Genomic DNA, 20,843 nt, shown 5'->3' with positions numbered 1-20,843 from the left:
GATTGGACTTTATGGTGCAGGAAATCTTAACCGGCCAGCAGTTACAGTAGCCATGAAGACAAGGTGTCCAGCAATCTTTCCGCGCATAATTGCCCCCCACCGAATTCAAACCTTAGGACCCATATTAAATTTCTTGTATAGTTTACCAATACCTGATAACTACGTAGGTGTTGCATTATCTAATAAAATCAGACATACAGCTAGGACAATATCTTCTTTTGTGAGAGTTTATTTTTTCAATATTGTTTTGATTGTGGATAAAATTGATCTTGAAAAATATATATAGCCTATATGGTTTCGTTCATTGAAGTTATGGTAGTCCTACTACAATCTGTTAAAAGGTCGATCAATACAAAATCTCAATTGTGATACTTATCGTTTTATACAAGGTTTATTTATATATATGGTTATTGGTAACATAGGCGTGAACAAAATTTTATAACTCATATTTCTGAAATTGATAAAATAATTAAAACAACTCTCCAAATCCATGAAAGAAAAATAATATAATTATGATTTGAGACTGGCATTTTTAGTCTGATATTCTTACAGTATTTTCTTTGTATGTACAGATCACCCACCTCATTAAGTTTTTACAATTTGTAATAAGCTGACTGTATTTCAGGAAATATCCGATTTACGAGTCGAGCGTAACTAGAGTGAGGCAAAATCAACAAAATATGAAGCGGACGTTAGTACCTTGAAATCAAAATGTCACGAATCTGAAGTTCAAGTTAATATTCTACGACAACAATTAACCGATTCGAAACATAAGCTGGAAAAAGCGACCGGAGAGGTAGATACCATGTGTGGCTAAATGGATAAAAGTGCATGGTAAAGTATAAATCTGAGATAAACGTATATATATATAAAATGTTCTAACTTTGATAATTTTAGATCAACGGCCTTCGAAAATCACGTCGAGATATGACTTTACGATTGTCAGCAAAACAAGGAGAAAGAAATGAATCGGAGAGGAACAAAATTGTGAATTTGAAAAGGCAATTAGAAAATTTATCATCTCATACACAGGTGATTGCAAGTTTTTTGTTTTGATGGATTGATATTTGGCTGCATTATAGTTGCTAGGATCGGGGGTTCAATATTTTGTTTGCAATCTGAGTGGTTTGGACCAACGTTGTGAGCAGTAAGTCCTGAAATTGGTAATCCAGGTCAGAATTCTGATTCTTTTTGGTGAATACAATTATTTGTTATGTAGGCTACTTGTTTAGGGCTTTGAACGAGTGTGTGTAACAATAATTTACAATAATAATTTAGGTCTCCTCCCATCAATTTGTTCACATTCGTGAATGAATTATATTTGTTATGAATTAAAAAGTTTTTTCTAAAGGTGTTTTTTATTTTTAGGAATCTGATAAACGGTACAGGGACACAATTGCAATCTACAGAGGTCATCTTTTAGCCGCCGTTACAGGAAGATATGTTTTTGTATTATGTCGTATATAAACGTGTATTTTTATGATATCCTGATAAAACAAGTCACTTTTTCTGTCTTGTTCTGTACTTTTGGTCGTAAGGAATTAGGTTATTCATGGTCTGTAAAAATGAATGACATAAGCACACCGTTGTCAGAAATTTGTAGAAATGAATTGTACACTTTGATCTGTGTCAGCAATTAACTTCTAATTAATAGTTCAATTTAATTTTCTACAAGCCAGTTGTAACCTTAGGGTGATTTCAAAAAGTTAGTTGCTGGTCATTTAAAAGGTCTCCAACAGGGGTGCGATCTTTAATACAGGAGGGCCAGATACAAATACCTGGGTGAAACCGCGGACCGTACCTTTATGTAACAATGAATCTCTAGTGGTTGCAGGCACAAAAATTTTATGACATTCATTTACCTCGCACAGACTAGACGTTAGGGCATTGCAATGTCATGGGCATAGATAATAAACTGGACTCGGGTATAGACTTTGCAACGCAAAGGGGTTGGAATTACTCCTACATATCAGAATAAACAAAAAACTTGTTTCGCGGGCCGCACAACATTCAAAATTGGCACTTATCTGCGGGTCGCACAATTTTATCTTATAGGCTGCATTTGGCCCGCAGGTTGCACAACCCTGTTCTATAACATTACCATGATACTTTGGCAATCCAAGTTACTATTCAATTTCTTCCCTGGAATAAATATGAAAATCCTATCCTGGAATATTTCTTTTACCTTTATTACAGGGAGAACTGGATTCTGATGTAAAATCAGCATTACAAGAAATCATAAAATTACGAGTAAAAGATGGCGACAAGGCACAAACATCACATATTGTTGGAGTCATCTGTTCTTTTTAATATGCAGTTTTGTGCGTTTCATACCATATTATTTTTAATTTACCGCAATTTTTGTTTATCATTATTTACTTTTTTGATGTTTAAAGAATTTCGGAACCAAATGTCCATTTTTGGACCATTTGGACTTAAAAATTATTGATCTGGGTAATACCTTTTCATACTTAAATGTGGAATTGTAGTTACTTTAAGTGGCTTATTTTTTAATCTACATACCTCAATTAAACTAAGATGAATTTCAAGAAAATTGAATTAAAATTCAGTTTTATGGCATTATGGATTTTATTAGCATATTCTTTTGTCAGTTATATTTTACGACGTTCCGTCCCAGCAGTAAATAGAGGTAATTTTGTACTGCTCAAAGTGCAATATAGAAGTGATTTCATAAATGACCTTGCCTCGATGGAGAATCTGTGCTATTCAGCGGTTTCAGCTAACCTTAGTAGCTAATTATAATAAATCATTTTTTTGAAATAAAGTTTACTCTGTGGGATATTATCGCTATCGATATTAAATCGATCACAATTAAATCAGTGAAGCAACACATTCCGTTTCGAGGTGATGAACATGTATGTATGTCGTGAATAAAATTGTACTTTCCGGGATTTAATAGCAGATCTTGGGATTTTTATAACGGCGATATAGAGTTCGCGAGAGCGCAAAAATATGTATCAAAACTAAATACCTGACAGCGATCGGAGACCGCCGACTCGTCGATCTTCCCCGAAAAAAAAAAAAATTAATAACTCACTAATTATGCGACATAATTCATCTAAAATCTTTTGGTCCGAGATATGATGAATGCACATGTAAAATTTGACGCTACAAGAAAAAGTCATTGTAGCCTATTTTAACCAATACGCAAAAGCGGCGACCGCTCAGAAGCCGTTGCATGGTAATTTGAGATTCCGATGTTGATGCGATTTTACTGCCATTATTGGGAGGTTATATGCAAAAACCCATTTTTCAGGCTCCGAAACGTGCTTCGTCTTATTTACGAGGTAGACTTATTCGCCGGGAAATACGGTAGTTATTCTCGGAGGCGTAGTTCTTACCACTTCATGGCAGCTCCTGCCACGAACAAACCGCGGCAGCTCTTGCCATGGCTTTATAGCGCTATTCAGTAATCAGTATTAACGGTATATTCACAAATTATTGTACCAGATTTTAATTGATCATGCGGAATTATATCTACCTAAACCCTAACCTCAAATCCATCAAAACTGTATCCATAGGAAAAACGTTCTAACTTACCCAATATTTGTTACCCTGTCTTTACGGCCCACCTGCCGTGGTTACGGCAGCAAAATTTTACCTGTCATTGGTTTTCAATTTGCTGCCGCGGTAACGGCAACTCGTCATTCGTTTGTGGCAGCTGAAAAGTCAGTCGCATATCGATTATATAACTATTATTGACACTAGCAATTTTCTTAAGACAAAATTATATGAAACTTATCACATAAAATCGTGAATAATAGCGTTTATTATGAATAATACGGCAGCAACTCGAAGATCTTCTTTTATTACTTATCGATCTTAAGATCGGTAAGTATATTGATAGGTATTTGTATGTATGTCTGTCTGTGTGTGTGTGTGTGTCTGTTAGATGCACACGATATCTCACGAAAGCGGGATTGAATCTGCTCCAGATTTTGCATGTGCATTCATCTTATCTCGGACCAGAATCCTATTGATTTTGGGCGAATTATGTCGTTTAATTGGCGAGTTATCAATCAATTATTGATATAGTGATCTAGATTTTTGTAAAGCGAGAGAATTTTGAAACCCGCCGAGTGTGTGTGTGCGATGCGCAGTGCGCAAGTTACAAGAGAGGATGAATCGAAACTGCAGTTTCTGTTTTGGGGGATCCCCTAACTATCGATCGATAAGTCTTCGGTTTCCAACCGATATTCTCCTTTTTAACCTTGATCTGTATTTGTTTTTTACATGCATGAAAACGCAGAAAAGGTCTTTTCACATAAGTAGGTAGTTCCGAATGACAACAGAAAATTCATTGCAGCAGCTGATAACTCCGGATATTCTTTTGCAACTGAAATCCAAAATTCAGACGAATTTTTTTGCCATCAAATGCGATCTTTAACCCGCGATCACCCGACAAGTCATCCAATGCTTCAATCAAATCTAATGATAGATGTTGTATATTTGATACTGTGAAACGTGGTAATATCCAGTCGTGTTGCTGTGGTGTTGTGTTTTCGGGAAAATATTTATTAAACCACTGCGAAAGATCATGAAGATGACTGATTATAGACTGTTTCGCAAACTGGCAGTCCAGTGTTAAATTTTCTTTTTGAAAGCTTCGATCTTGTTATTCGCTTAGATATTTTGTCATTGTTTTCTTTTCGCTTAACAATTCTTTTTTTAATCGGCGGAAAAATGTATTGGTTTGTCAATAAATTTTGGATGCTTTGCTGTAAGATGGCCTTTCAATTTCACTGCTTTCGTTGGCAAAAACATCGGAACAATCAACACATTGAGGACGTAACTCATCATTTATAAGAACACACGTGAAACCAAGCTTTATAAATTCTTCGCCGTATTACCGCTTATTAAGATGGTTTGAGTGCTGTATTTCTATCCGATGAGGGTGAGAAGACGAGTCTTTTGTCGGGCGTTGATCTCCGCTGCTTGAAGACGCAAAGATGTTTGAAGGTGCGGTGTTCTGTTCTCACCTAATTTCACCTTTGTATCTTCTGTTCGCGGGTTTTTTGGAGTATTCTTCAGTAACCAGTTTGTCGACATTATTTGTGACTCAAACTACCTTTAAAATTCTTAACCCCGCTAAATTTTGAATTTAATCAAGAATGCCTTAGACAGCCCCCTAACTATTTAATTTAGAATGGAAAAATCTCATCATCTGTCTTTATCAAGCAATTCCACACGGCTACTGCTAACCTCGCATTGCTACGAAACAACACAATTGTCTACGACTCTATGTAATGAATGCTTCCCCGACTTTCGATCCCAGCAAAACTACTACGTGTTGAAGATTTACTAACACTAGAGATTTGCACATTGATGTTATTTCTTCTACTGGTCAACTCCCTAGTTGCTTTAATCGCGAATAATAATACCCGAAATAGCAGAAGTCACGACAGATTTTTTGTTCCGAATGTTAGAACATCAATAACACAAGAATCGATCACATTCTTTGGACCTAAAGTATAGAACCCATTGCCTAATAGTAAAAGCTCGAAAACGACGTCCGAATTTAGATCCAAGCTTAAGAGACATTTATTGGAATTCTATTAGATTTAGTGAGTTAAGGACATCCTACTTTTCAGACATTAATTTTCAGATACAAAGGGTACATAGCAGATGAGAAAAAAACTACAGAGATGAAAAATACCCCACATCGATTAACAATGTCATCATGCAACAAACCTCCATTGATCGGAAAACAAGTTTCGAGACCCCCACGGATCTATTGTCTCTATTTCCCGCATAGTCTTATTGTTTATTTACTTCCTTCGCTGGATCGTCAATTATGCAAACTAGATCATTCAATAAAAGTTTATAATTATCATGCTGGGACATGGCGACAATAAATTTCTTACAATAGCGCTTATGAAAGTGGCCGCATTTTATGCGCTCTCTATTGTTCCCATTAGAGATGTACCGATGTATCGGTATCGGCAATATCGGCCATTTTTTCGGTATCGGCCATGTATCGGTATCGGTTAGATTAAGGCCGATATTACCGATATATTTACCTTTTGAATATGGTCCAGAATGTTTTAAAAGATAAGTTGGAATACTACTTTTTAATTTATTTTTGTCTGGAGAGATCGTGAGCTATGAGCCATACATGTTCCCACCCCAGCGAGAGAATAGGATTCACGTGTTTTTAGCTATTTATCAGCTAAACTAGCTCAACTAATTTGGCTATTTTCGCTGTCAAATTTTTATATTAACATTTTTAATACTACATAGTTTTTATGAAGAAATATATCAACACAGCACATAACAAAAAGCAACTAGGCGCCCAGTTTTAAATCATACAGTGGAATTGGGGTTCTTCCTTATTAACGGCACATGGACTTTTGGTACGGGTATAAATTCTGACTGTTTGTCGTCAAGTACGAGTATCATTTAGTCCGTCGACATCGATAAACTAAATTCCGACACAATTATCCCACTACACAGGTATTAATTTTAATTCTGCTTAACTACACAATTTCTTTATAGATATATTGACTTGACCGCCTAGCCCTAGACTGTCTCAAAATATATGATAGCAATTGTAAAATATTATAAAATAGTGAAGTAAAAAAACATCTTCAACGGTTATCGGTGGGCCTTCTTTTTGTCGGTGCTGATTGATATTCTTTCATGTTGGCTTTGACTTATTGCGTCGACGATTACCATTACCCACTAAATTAAATATTTGTAAAATGCTTTTATTTTGAACGTAGGACGGCGGCGCTAGAATGTGTGGGTGATATTCGATATTCTTTTAAACACGAATAACGATATTCGAAGCTCGCGATATTAACATTAAATTCAAATTGGACATCCCGGCTTATGAGTTTTCTAATTGAACACCGAGATTACTAGCGTTACTGTACAATGTATCTTAATCAGTTACAGCATATGGATACCAAACATTAATTTCATATTATGTGATATATATATATCTTTTTTTCGATCTGAAATAATGTGTACTATGAACAACGCTTAAAGACCATTGTTTTAACCCGTCTGCCCTAAACAGCATACCAAATTAAGTAATAATTACATGGTATCGGTATCGGAATCGGAATATCGGTAATATCGGCCTTTTTGTAGTATCGGCGTATCGGTATCGGTGTTTTTAGCTGGTATCGGATCGGTATCGGCGACAAAAGTGGTATCGGTACATCTCTAGTTCCCATATCTTTGGTCCAGTGCAAACTATGATTAACAACTTATGTTTAAACAAAGGTTTTCTACATTTATCTTTTACAAATTTTTTCTCGTGTCGTGGCCCCATCCCCATTGGTTTCTGGCAAGTTTATATCCCAAACAAATCTTTACGTGTGCAGCGTACCGGCAGTCTATGTAATAATTATCCAAGTTCAGAATATCTTCCAATATGATCTGACGTCGAGTTTCTTTCCAATATCCACTTCAATTTATACTATTTTGTTCTATTTATTAATTACAATCTTAATACGATGCATTTCTTTGGTAATGCACACCAAATTCACGACACATACAGGCATGTCTGCATGTGAGTTACGGTACCGGTATTCGCTACAACCCGACAACCGCATCCAAACACAGAAACACCAGAATTCTGTTCAAAATTATAAAACACCCGGTTCAGGCTTGTACCGATACAGAAGTGGTACCGGTAAACACAGATTCATAAATGGTATCATCCTAACGAAGCACGATTATGTATTAATATTTATGTACGGTACAGATATTTCAAGTCCGTTCAAATTATGCCTGTACCGGTACGTATAGACGTACGGTTGACTCCGGGCAACCGAGAATATTCCCACTCCTGATCCGATCCTGTTTGTTGAAAACCCTGCCGGAGTCCTGAATCCTGTTTGTGCTCAACACTAACACAAATACGCTACACTGACGCGATGCTCATATTTATGGCACATTTAAATTGGTATGCGACCGAGAGCGGAGGGCTTCGCGACCCCGTAGTTGCGGACCCCTGCTCTAGTCTAGTGGCTGGCATCATCACGGTTGATCGTCGCTATACCTCAGCGCGGCATATGCGAAAATTGATACGACTCTATGTATAAGCTATTGACACTTCAAAATTTAGTAGCAATACATTAGTAGTAAATGTTATTATGCATGTTAATTTTGGTGAAAGAGCACGTGCATTACACATAACTTTATTCTTAAGTTTTGCTCGTTCTCCGGTATTGAAAAACATGAAAAAACTGGGACAAAGCCAATTTATTGAAGCAATGACTGAATGAACGAATGTGTGGATATGAAGTAGACTATATAAGATATACCGGTAAAAGTTATCTGTATTCCCGACGTGTTTGGTACCGGTACCGGTACCGTAGTATAATGCGTGTGCATGAATATTTATACTGATATATCGTAGTCTATCTATACGGTACCGTACAGCTGTACAGGTACCGGTATATCTGTACCGGTATATAGAGGTTAGGTAAAACAGACTTAGAAATATGGAAGGGTTAGTATTGGTCTGCAGTTCAGTGTAATCATTGACATACTAGAAAAAATAATGCTACCCATGGTGTAAAACCAAGAACATTGGCCTAATTCGATAATATGAAATTAATTTCAGAATTATGATATTATCATTAAGTTTCGTAATGTCTGAATGTCCTTTTAAAAAACATTTTGAATGTGCAAGACTTTGGACGCTAGTGGATAATAGTCTAAAAATGCCACTTCTTCCCAAATAGATGCTCAGTATTTTGTCAATGTTTCTGCCAAGTTGCAAGCCGCTACCGGTATGTACCGGTACCGTACTGTACATAATAACTTCGATAATATTTCATTTTTGTCCATCTTTTATTATAAAAAAATGCAGGACCAGAAAACTATATGTTTCTGTAGTTGCAGTTCTGCAATTGTGCAATATTAGGTTGAGAATTTCTAATTTATATGTCTGTATGTGTTTTTTGCGAAGTGCAAGATGAATCAACGTAGAGGACGAAAACCATATGGACCACAAAGGGATTTATACAGGTTAGTATAACTTTACATTATTTACTCTATTTAAGTCCTTCTACTCTGCTAAAATCCAATCAGATTATAAAGCCTGAAAACGTGTGAAAACTTAAAACTGTGGCATGGTAAAATGAGATGAGAAACATATGCTAGCGTTAACCCTTGTGTATGAATAATACCACTGCTGTTGAGTTGTTGTGGATTGCATGTCATCATGTATAGGATAGGATTTACAGATTTATCCCGGGGCAGAGGGAAGCTGATAAAACGGCTTAATCATATGGCGAACCACGGCCACTCGTCCGTTTACCATTCCATGTCGGGTATGGGATTGGTTATTTGTTTTCGAGAGCATGGACTTGATGGCAGAGTAATCAGAGGTGCTTTGGCGAGCATATTCCTAACGCTTAGCATGATGCTTACCTCTGTTTGAAATTTGACTGAAAAACTGTTTTTTCCACAATGAAATAATATAAAATATAGACCAGCCAGACATAATCCACTCATCATCTACTATTCAGCCTAATCATCACTTTGGGAAAACTTAATTGAGCTATATTTTGTACGCATAGCAACATGAATATCCATTTAAACCTATATTTGCATATTTAGTTACCCATAATTGGAGGCGCAGTTCTTACCACTTCATGGCAGCTCCTGCCACGAACGAACCGCGGCAGCTCTTGCCATGGTTTTATAGCGCTATTCTGTATTCAGTAATCAGTATTAACGGTATATTCACAAACTAATGTACCAAATTCTAATTGATCATGCGGAATTATATCTACTTAAACCCTAACCCTAACCCCAAATCCATCAAGACTGTATCCATAAAAAAAACGTTCCAACTTACCCAATATTTGTCACAATAAGGGACAGCCCTGTCCTTACGGCCCACCTGCCGCGGTTACGGCAGCAAAATTTTACCTGCCATTGGTTTTCAATTTGCTGCCGCGGTAACGGCAGCTCGACATTGGTTTGTGGCAGCTAAAAAGTCAGTCGCCATAGGTTTGGCCGTAGCGGCCATGGTATGGAAATACCGCCATGGTTTTGTGGCAGCTGCAGACGCCATGAAATACTTAAAACTGCACTTGCATAATTGTGTAGTACTCAACCACACTTTCTTTACATGCTCCGACGTGCTGTACTCTAATTGACATGTTCATATCATGCTCAGTATTCTGACCTTCTGTTTGATTGTTTCCAGGTCAGGTCCAATTTTAGACATGCTTCGTCGAGATTCACTTAGCATGAATTCTGATCCATATGATGGTAAGTTTTATTAATACTGGTAATTGAATAATTTCAGCTGTGTGATTTTAAGCAATGAAATGTGTTATATCATTTTTTTAAATCATTTCAAAATATTATGTTTTGCTGTGAAAAATATTATAACAGCAGAGTTCACAACATGATATCCAAGCAAGACATGATAAGGCAATATGCGAATTGCCTGCCATGCCCTATACATCTTTTTTTTGTTTCAATTTTCACAGATCCAATGCTATTACATGGTCTTGATCCACTGTCCGTACAAGCACAAGTCATTGTTATTGATCCTGAAAGAAGGTATGATGATATTTGGTTTTTGTAAGCTATTACGTCATCTGGTTAACAATTCTGTCTCTTCCCAGTTCCCACTCATAAATGTGTCAGTGTTTCTGTTTTTCACTTTCTCATTTTGAGTTATGTTGATGTCAAATTGTACTGCTTGTTCAGTATACACTACTTAATATACACTCACTACTCAGTATACACTACACTACTTTTTATTTGTTAGTTTCTGTGCTTCAAGATGTTCAACTTCTACATATCCAAATATTTTTTACTTCATCTATTTACTCTATATTTCAGGTGCCGTGACTATGCGGAAATGTTTCTAAGCAAGCTCAAAAGAACAGGATTAATCTGTGATATTGTAATATTGGACAAATTCACTTCACCAAGTCAGGTGAACTATGGATGAGGATGTCATTAGCGACAAATTTATTAGTTAGCTATTATAAATAATGTTTTATGTGTTGTCTATGCAGCTTCATAAATCTGAATGTCAAACAAGATAATAAGGTATTCTATAAATTTTTCAAAATAACAAAAACTCAACTAACTCAAAATAGCATGTAGGTTTGACAACTTTGCAGAGTTTGTATATAATAAGAAAATAACTTAGACACCAGTGTTCCCTAGAAGTGCACTTTTTTGCGAATACTGCAAGTTTTTTTAAGAAATGTCTTTTTTCCTTGAACTCTTGCATTTTATTGTTTTGATTGTGGAAAATCTAGCATAAATTCTTATTCTAGGTAATAGATGATGCTACAGCCACCGGACTACTATATACAGCAAGTGTCAATTTGCAGAATGAAATCCATCAATCTGTCACTATAAATATTCTGCAGGGCCAGCCACAAGGTATAGCTTATGTTTAAGACTGAATATTTTCATTAAAAGAGTCTATACTGTTTTAATATCTCAATATGTTAAGCCTCAATATGTATTTCAGTTTGAAGGTATTTTATTGTAGTTTTACTTTCTGACTAATCTCACACTCGTTTTCGCTTTTTTTCCGCTGCCGTAGAGCATCGCAACATGCCGTATGAGGATGCGCTTAAGCTTATATCTCGCAACTTCGACGCACACTTGCTAAAGCTCGCTGGATCCAAACCTGATCCGGCACTTTCTCAACCTCTAGGAGAAATGACGGACAAGCATGGAATCGAGGAGATCGATCCCACACTCAGTCTTCTGCTCATCAATTTAGCTGAGGGAAAGAATCTGCGGTTGGCTGACCTGGACAAAGTCATTGGCTTTCTTAATCAAAAGCGTGCTCGATTAACAGGCTCGAGCAGCCCCAAACGTCCCATCTCCACAACTTATCAAAATAAGCAATCCAAACCCTCTTCAACCCCAACCAATGCACCCAAGCCAGTGCAGCCACCCAGCAGTTCAGCACCAATAGGTAAGAGCCATAAGTATTATATAGTACTCAATACATTATTTCTTCCTATATGTTACTGCATTATTTCGAAGAGTTTGATCAAAATCTCTACTGAAACCATTTGTGTTCAATATATTAGTCCTTTGAGATGGACTTCACATATATAAATGGTATCATATTATTCATCACATTTTATAGACCATGAATGAGCAAACTATGCTCACAGGCCGCGTGTGCGGCCCTCCTGCTCGTTGCAAAAAGTTGTGAAATAACTACATACAAAATTTGGATCTCCAGAAGTATGGTGCACAACCTGAAGATAGTATGTGTCAGTGTTAACTCTAAGCAAATTATGAGTGCGAAAGTGCTTCGCAGTCGAAAAAAAAAGTGCGAAAGTGCTTTTGCCGATTTTAACAAGTTAGGTGCCCTAGCCTTTCATATAACCCATTTAAAACGGCATAGATACTCGAAAAAGCGCTCCTCCGGTTAATATTATGAATTAAAGAGAAGCCTTTTCCGAGTTCCCTTTAAGCGAATTCATGTTTAATTAAAACAAGCGAATTCATCGGCAACGAAATGACATCTGCTAACACCTGCCCCGACAAAACTTTCATGCAATGTACCACGATGTCAGTTGCTTACTCGCGTAAACAGCAAAGACTTCACATTTGTTACTCCTTTCATCTAACAGACACGAGGCAGGCTGGAAACCATATTAGTTACAGGGTGGATCGTTTGTACAAATCCCGTGCAAAATAATCCCCCCCCCCCAAATATGAATAGCAATCAACTAATTAGGGTTAGGTGATTTACCCATAAATCTAATCTGATAATTATTAATTTGTGATTTTGAACCACTTTGAAAGTCGCCACCCACTGTTTTAAAAGATAGGTTAACCTACGTTCCCTCCGAAATATTACCGCAAGATACTCCCGTTTTAGGAGATAGGTTGACCTACTTCCCTTTCAAACTTTTTTCTCCGAAATATTACACAAGATCACTTTGAAAATCCTCCCGTTTCGTGAGCTAGCGTGACCTAATTTCTCATTTACATTTATATTATACTATTTCAGAGCTTACCCAAAGACAAGTAATTTTTAAATGTCGACATGCCTTGGTTTGCGTGCGAGTTAGTTTAAATCGGGCAGAAAACATCATATATTGGCAAAATGTTTAGTAATGTCATGTACTTTCAGCATTCATAAATAGCACTCATAGTAATGCTGCTGACCTAGTATCAAATATTCGCATCACAACGCCACTTGCGAGGTTTCCATATATTTCAATTACACTAATAGGAACGATGACACCAAAGAGTTTTCTTTTGCGAAGGTACACTAAATATAACGAGGGTGATTCTTGAGAAAAACATGAATATAAAAAATAAACGAATGATATGATAGTGGATCCCAAATAATTTTGAGAGAGTCTCGAAATACCAATCCATTTGATAAATAATTTTTATTCGACCACATGACCGCTGATATCCTGAAAATTATTGTTGAAAGAGAATTACGCATTCTCAGATATCGGACATCCAGTCGCGATATACAATCGTTTATATGCACAAATCTCACATTAATAGTAATTACTACCCAAGAACCAACAAACAGAAAATAACTTATCCTAAAACACAATTAAAATTCAGTCGGCAATAAATTCGTCGCCAAGACGATGCCATACAAAACAAAGAGATTTGGTCCCGAGAGTTACGTGCGTTGTTTTTTTAAGCAGAATGTAAAAAAAATTATAATTAATAAACGGGAGTTACGACGCCCTTCACACATCGTGTGTATTAAACTTCCCTGGTAAGTACTATTATTATTGTACTTATACACCTGTTGGAGTATTTCGGACAATTTCGAATTTAAAATAAATGAAAACCCGACATATAATAAAGACGCAAAAGAAAAATGAACATTTATTGAAAAAGTTATTATTTAAGAAAGACAACATGATCGTACAATTCCGCCAAAACCTCGATGTTCGCAAGTGAGATGATAAATAAATACTTCCCTGTATTCGATCAATTAACTTTAGCGTATCGTTGTTCTGCCAACAAACAGCCGGGTGCAAAAATATTTCCGTTCTGTGATATGCTCACAAATATTATCGATATTAATATCATACCCTCGCGTATGTACTTTTGATTAGCTCTTTAGTGATCCCCTCCATCCTTGGTCAAGTCATGTTTCGAATATGTGAACATTTTATTCGACCATACATGGCCGGCGGGATGTTAAAATTGTAAACAAGAGAGAGGTAAAATCAATCGCGAGTTTCGTTATAACGGCTCGTTTACGAATTGTTGCGCCTGTTATAGTCGAAAATGATTACATTTGTTGTATTTTGAGGCATTTAGGCAGTAATAATTAGGGCATGACATCATCAAAATCATCAAGTGAGATCTTGAAATTGCAAATTCCGTAAATAAAATTGTGAACTATTCGGTAACGAATTCAGCTTTAATGACCGTCGGGGTATTGTTTTGTTGAAAATTATTATTAATGTGAGAGCGCCAAAAACATACAGTCCATACCGATGCGACTGCAATTTATATGTTCGCAATTGGTGTGGCGCGTTTATTAATAGTGTAAAATAAATTAAACGAATATCAATTATAACCAAGCCTGTCAGCGTGTTTATTTTCTGTGGGGAGGAATCGTAAAATACCATCTTGAGACAAATTCACTTCTATTATAAAATCTTAATTTTCAGTTATTATCGTTATACAAATATCGTGTGGCAACTTTTTTAATTTATCGTCGACCAAAAAACCGTCCACACTCGTACAAACGTGTGTCGAGCTTGAACGACCGGAACAGATTCATCGACGACCTTAATTAGGGAAAATATGTATTTTATTGGGAATGCAAAATAAATGTAACAAAACGCATTTTTTTGTGATATAACTTTGTATTTTCGGAAACGGGTAATTTGATCTAAATTAATCGCAAAAAGGTTTTATTTTAAATGTAACAAAACACATTTTTCGAGATACAACTGTATTTTCGGATACCGGGTGTCATGAAAAGTAAAATATGATCTGAATTAACCGTAAATAATGTTTCATTCCAAATGTATCATAACGCATTTTTTGCGATATAACTTTGTATTTTCGAAAACGGGGCGTCACGAAAATTATTAATCTAATGTTTTATCTATCGTCTAACTAACGTCTGGAACACATCATTTTCGGAGAGAACTCTAGCCTGCGAAACGTCATTTAATTTAAAATAGAGAATGTTTCACGCATTTCAAAACGGAAAATCACCAGTAAGTGGACAGGGATTCAACCCTCCGGATTCAGTATTCTATATCCCCCGTGTGTCAGAACTTCCTGAAGAATGGAACAAAGAACCCGTCAAACCGCCGCGGAAGAAGGGGAGTAGTTATTGCACTAATAATTAGGGCGTGACAATATCAAAATTGTCAAGAAACTGGTGAATTTGCAAATTCCATAAATTAAATTGTGAATTGCTCGGTAACATTTTAGCTATAATTATCGCCGGGGTATTGTTTTGTTGAAAACACGTTGAAACTTGAGGGAATTAGTTACAATTAGCGCCTGACCTCTATGAGGCACTCGAGCACTCGAAAAAAAAAGCACTCGAGCCCAATCTTTTTAGCCTTAAGTCGCATACGTAAAATATCCTGTAAAAGAAGTGCTGTTCATTAACGTCGTCTCGTCTTATGACCACGCAGAAATGCCTTTATTGCCGAATTATTCAATCACTATTTTAAATCAACATTCAGGATTGGCACAATTTCAGACTTGCGAAGTTTATCACCATAGAAATACATGAGAAAGTTAATTATCGTCTTAATAAATATCTGCATCACGGTATGGACAATAATATTACCATTCGCATAAAATTAGGACGGTAAATTTACAAATCTTGATAGGTAATATTAAAGCCAACGCAAATGTTAATTTGAATCCTCAATGTCTACAACAGCTGTTGCCGATGTGAACGAACGGGTAAACCCGAAATATAAAACTTCCATGTCCGCCGACCCACAAGAATTCATATTTGTAAAAAAGAGAGGGCGGGAATATAGATTACCCAAAACCTGGATATCGCCGCCAAAACGATCAGTGACAAGAACAATTAGCGATTACAACGGAATTAACCAGTAAAAAGGCTTTGTTGCCGATTTTTTAATGTTTCCACCACGTTTATTCGGTACTCCTTAAAAATATTCGATTCAAAAAAATATTGAATTTTGCCCACCCAACCTCGCATATCAATGAGAAATAGTTGTGTAAATATCGAAAAATTCCGGAAAATGCCACGTCCTTTCAACATTGTGATTACAATAAAATGGCACTTAATGGTATTTTGTGAATTTGGTGATTTTGCAAATCTGTGACATGCTGCTAAAAGTTTCGTCCGATTTGAAAATCGTGCAGTTTGGTCACAATTCATCCAAAGTGACTATAACAAGTAACACTTTTATAGTCATTTTGAATTCATCGATATCATTGATAGTCACATGACCACTCTTGTTCAAAGAAACGCACTGGGTATTATTCCAATTTCCAACATCTGGTTTCAATCACCGGGGAGCGTTTTTTGCGGGAGAAGCGTTTTTTGCGGTGTGCTTGTATAATAATCATATTATAAACAAGAATTTTGCCGTTAATGCAAAAGCTTTATTTCCTATGTCTGCATCTCATAGGTGAGAATTCCGGTAAATATCGTTATGATATGCAGAATTGAGTTACAAAAGTACTAGTATGTTACTTATTTGTCAACTTAATACTCGAAAATATTTGTTAACTTTGAATTTTTATTCCATTCTAATCAGAAAAAAGTGCTATTTCCCTTAAAAATCGGAAAAAAGTGCTATTTCGCAGTCCCTAAAAAAAGTTGCGAAAGTGCTTCGCAATTTTCGCAAAAAAGTGCGCTAATAGTGAACACTGGTATGTGTACCAGGTTAGGGTTCAGGTTGTGTGCCATCTTAGAGCACATACTTCAGGAGCGCCCAAAATTTGAATTTCCCTCTAAACTTTACTTAAAATGTCGAAAGTACGAATTGTTAAAATAATATTCATGTTTTTTTCATCATCTATGAATCAATAATGTTGCTACCTTTAATTCTATGCTATAAAAAAATTAAGCTTTTCAATCAATGTGGCTCTTTGTAGAAAAGGCTTCCTTAATGTGGCCCATGCAAAAAATCTCTGCCCAACCCTGTCTTAGACTGTGAGTCTGTTTAAGATCTTGATGTAATAAATCATAAAATGTGACGCATCATGAGTTGTATTAATTAAATAAAATGTGATCAAAATTGTGAATACATTTTCAAATATCATCTTTTCGTATATAATATTTATAATTGATTTTCAAGTTATGTTAATTTCCAGTCTAACTGAAATTATGATACCACTTTAAAAATCAATTTTAGCTCACCCAGACCCAAAACATGCACAGTCCGTTATTGTTTGTCATTTTTAAAATGTATATTGATATGTATATGTATAAATGTGCTATTGATTTTTTCATTTCTATTAGATTATCACAGAGTGTGACTGTTTTATGGTGTCTAACATCAATCTGTTTATCATTCTAGTATCAACACAACAAGCAGAAGAGCTCCAAGCTAAAATAACCCAATTGTTTGGGAACAGAAATAAGCAACAGTCAACTGTGAAACCAGTTGTTGCAGCAGTAAGTTCTCCTATTCAATCTAGTTCTGCGCCATCTTATGCTTCATCGTCAAGTTCATCAGATCGAAAGTCAAAATCTGTAGGAATAGACTTCAATAATCCAACAGTACAGAATGCATTACAAAACTTGATGAAAACTGGTCCTAATATCTTGAACAACATTCGAAGCACAGGTGAAAGCAGCACTTCAAGTAGCAACACTAAGACTGAATATGATTCTGACAGGGATGATTATAAGGATGATAGCCGACCTGCGAAACGCGCTAAGCCAGGAAGGCATGCTATTGCTGGGTTTTACTAATTAAATCTGTTGGGTCTCACAACCATATTTTCGATTTTCAAGTTCCTTATTTTTGTTGAACACTTGATGGCGAAGTTGATTCATGTATTGCCACAAAGCCACGTTTGAGAGCCAAAACTTCAAACATCAGTTTATTCCTTGTGCCAGGGATTATCAACCTTTATTCTCTTGTTTATCTTGCAGGGAAATTAACTCCTAAATTTGTATACTGTCTATTCCATTTATACTTTATTAGTTCTGCAAGGCTATGGATCTTATCCAACCATCCTATCCATAAATTACTCAACAGAGAAAGTTGTAATCTTGTTCATGTTTTAATCCTCTGCATGGTCAACGTCACATTTGGTCATGCATTTTGCTTGTGAAATTTGTCTCCAATACAGGTTTAATTGGCCCCCAAGAGGTTAATCTACCCCATTTAAGGTCACATTTGAATAAATTGTTTATGGATGTCATTTGCTGTTATATGAAATTTAAAAATTATTCCAGATGGTTAATTTCAACGTTGCAATTATAATAAAGTGAAATAAATTTTGTTCGCTGTTGATTTTTTTATGATGGGTCATTTTTCAGAGCATAAACATGCAAAAGAATGTATTTGGGTTGATTGTTATATCCAATTACGAGTTTTTTTTACTTCTAATACAAACTGCAGCACCTTAGTAGTAGTGTCGTTCCTATTTCTCAAATTCGATATTTTGCTTCCAAGTTTGACTAGCGAATAGTAATCTGCATTTCGTAGTCACAACTTTAATTTGTATGTCATATTTAGTAGCAATACAGCTGAGACTAATAGTATGATCAAATTGTATAAGCAATAATGAACTGAAGATTTCCATAAACCTTTTAGCTCTACATATCAGTGGGTGCTTGTGTATAGCCCTGTTTTGTGCGTATTTGCTTGTGTTGCTTTTTCATTTCCTTGTTTTTATTGAATAAAATTCTACTCGCATGATATTTGTTTATTCCTTATCAGGAGATTATCATTGGTGAGTTTCTTACAAAAGATATTTAAAGATAGTTATGTAAGAAGGAAGTGGCTATTCAACATGAAAATATCCAATTTTTAGAATTTCCATGTTAAAATAGTTATTACTCCTTAACCATTTCATGATTTTCTAGTTTTAAATCGAAACATTTCGTGACTTCTGAGGAAGTATTCAAAGTGAATCAAATGTTCATTATAGTATGTTATTGATGTGAGGAATAATAAATTAAATTTAAGGTAATATCTGTAAATTTGCATCTGATGTTCAGACCAAAAACACATTTATTAGTGACCTCCTTGTGAGTGGTCATCTCTACAACTAATATAACCCAATACTATCTAAATACAGATAATGTTTCAAAATGGTATTATTTCAATACATGAATGATTTCAAATTCACAAAATATGAGATGATTACTATCTAAAATTCCACTGAATAAATAATATGAAACAACACCTATAATGTCGTAAATGATGTTGTTAATAACTACTACCTATTTCAATTTTGTTTGTTTTTATTTTTCACACATAGGTGGTGAAAGTGCAAGTTAGAATTGTTTCATCAGCGTATTCTTGTTATGCATAAAGCTCAGTTGTAGTCTGTGTTTTAAGTTAAATTGCTGAAGTGTAATAAAGGTGTGGAGAAAATTGTGTTAGTTCCAATATATGTGTATGTGATTCTAAGAAGGTATTGAAATTGAATCCTGATTCTCCTACATCCACTTTAAAAACCATTTTCGATATTTGAAATGTGATATGTAGCGCTTTAATTTAGATTTATTATGGAACGAACATTTGATATTTAACTCATATCAATATTTTTTCGTTTCAACCAATTAGTGCAAAATATTGTTCTAGATCCATGTGTTTATGTCCCCATAATGTACCAAAACACCAGTATTTATTCAATACTTTCCTTTGAATCTGACACTATTGAAATCAAATCAATGTAAACTGTATATCCCATGTGGACATATTCAAAATAGATTATGCATTTTATGTATTTACATTTTTGTAATTCTCAGTATTTTATGTACTTTTTTTTTGAAACATTTCCATTTGAGAATCGATTTGCCAATGGGAAAATTGGAACTATTGATAAAATAAACCAATGGGACTATTGATAAAATTATATAGATGTATCAAAACGATGATTGTATGTTTATTTTATTTTTTTTTTCAATTTAAACCTCCCAGTATTTATAGGGTTTTACTCTCAAAACATAACAATAATTATATTGTATATGTATCTTATATTTAAGCCAAAGCGGTATTTTCAAATGTATCCATCTGTGACATAAAATTTTGAAATGCTCGTAAACAAGCTGATAGAAAATTATTTAGTTAAAGAGGCAAAGAGAGTGCTCAAAACTTTGAACCTCATACAACATTTTTTCATTATGTGAAAAAAACTGATTATATCATTGAGAAATAGGCATAATTACCACCAAACTAAATGCCTAGTAATTATCTGAATACTTAATTATGTGCTCTCTGTGGTTTACATCATCCTATAGCCAATTAAGCTCATAATTACAGGAAATTTGTGGCTCCAGACGACTCTCACACTTTTATGTCAAGAAGATTCCTAACAATAATCAAATTCAAGCAGTTTTGTTTTGTCAGGCATCAATGAGAGTCAATTTTGAAAGTTTGTAGTTTATAATTTTCAGGCGACTTTTGTTGGAAATGTTATCTAGACAGAATCAATGGCATTGATATACGGTAAGAAGCTCAGTTTCGGATAATAACTTGAGTTGCGAAAGTTGCCAACGAAATTAAGAAGCGCAGCAAAAGCAATTGTTTTGAGGAGATTTAGTGTAAACCATTTAGTTTTTGAAGCACTTGTTTTAGGATAAATTTTTCTTTACGATGACATCCGCAATATTGCCATACGATGTTGTCCATTGAGAGGTATGTAATTAACTTACCATACACATTGAGGATATATTATTC

The 20,843-nt window shown here is 35.3% G+C and overlaps 1 protein-coding gene and 1 long non-coding RNA gene across 2 annotated transcripts; both read left to right on the top strand.

Moving 5' to 3' along the window:
- Positions 1 to 430: 430 nt before the first annotated feature.
- On the top strand, positions 431 to 2,717 carry LOC144429665 (uncharacterized). The gene is made up of 3 exons (XR_013478962.1): positions 431 to 796; positions 898 to 1,032; positions 1,369 to 2,717. It is a non-coding gene; the product is annotated as an uncharacterized LOC144429665 (long non-coding RNA).
- Positions 2,718 to 8,824: 6,107 nt separating this feature from the next.
- Positions 8,825 to 18,854, top strand: LOC120346891 (nuclear receptor coactivator 5-like). The gene is made up of 7 exons (XM_039416676.2): positions 8,825 to 9,006; positions 10,196 to 10,260; positions 10,485 to 10,557; positions 10,843 to 10,939; positions 11,289 to 11,397; positions 11,564 to 11,944; positions 17,502 to 18,854. Exons 1-7 carry the CDS (start codon positions 8,954 to 8,956, stop codon positions 17,897 to 17,899), a joined length of 1,176 nt encoding a protein of 391 aa, XP_039272610.1. The 5' UTR covers positions 8,825 to 8,953; the 3' UTR covers positions 17,900 to 18,854.
- Positions 18,855 to 20,843: the final 1,989 nt, after the last annotated feature.

This window comes from Styela clava, chromosome 11, assembly GCF_964204865.1.
Source record: "Styela clava chromosome 11, kaStyClav1.hap1.2, whole genome shotgun sequence".
NCBI lineage: Eukaryota > Metazoa > Chordata > Ascidiacea > Stolidobranchia > Styelidae > Styela > Styela clava.
Note: the sequence above shows the minus strand (reverse complement) of the source record. Positions and strands in the feature narration are given on the sequence as shown.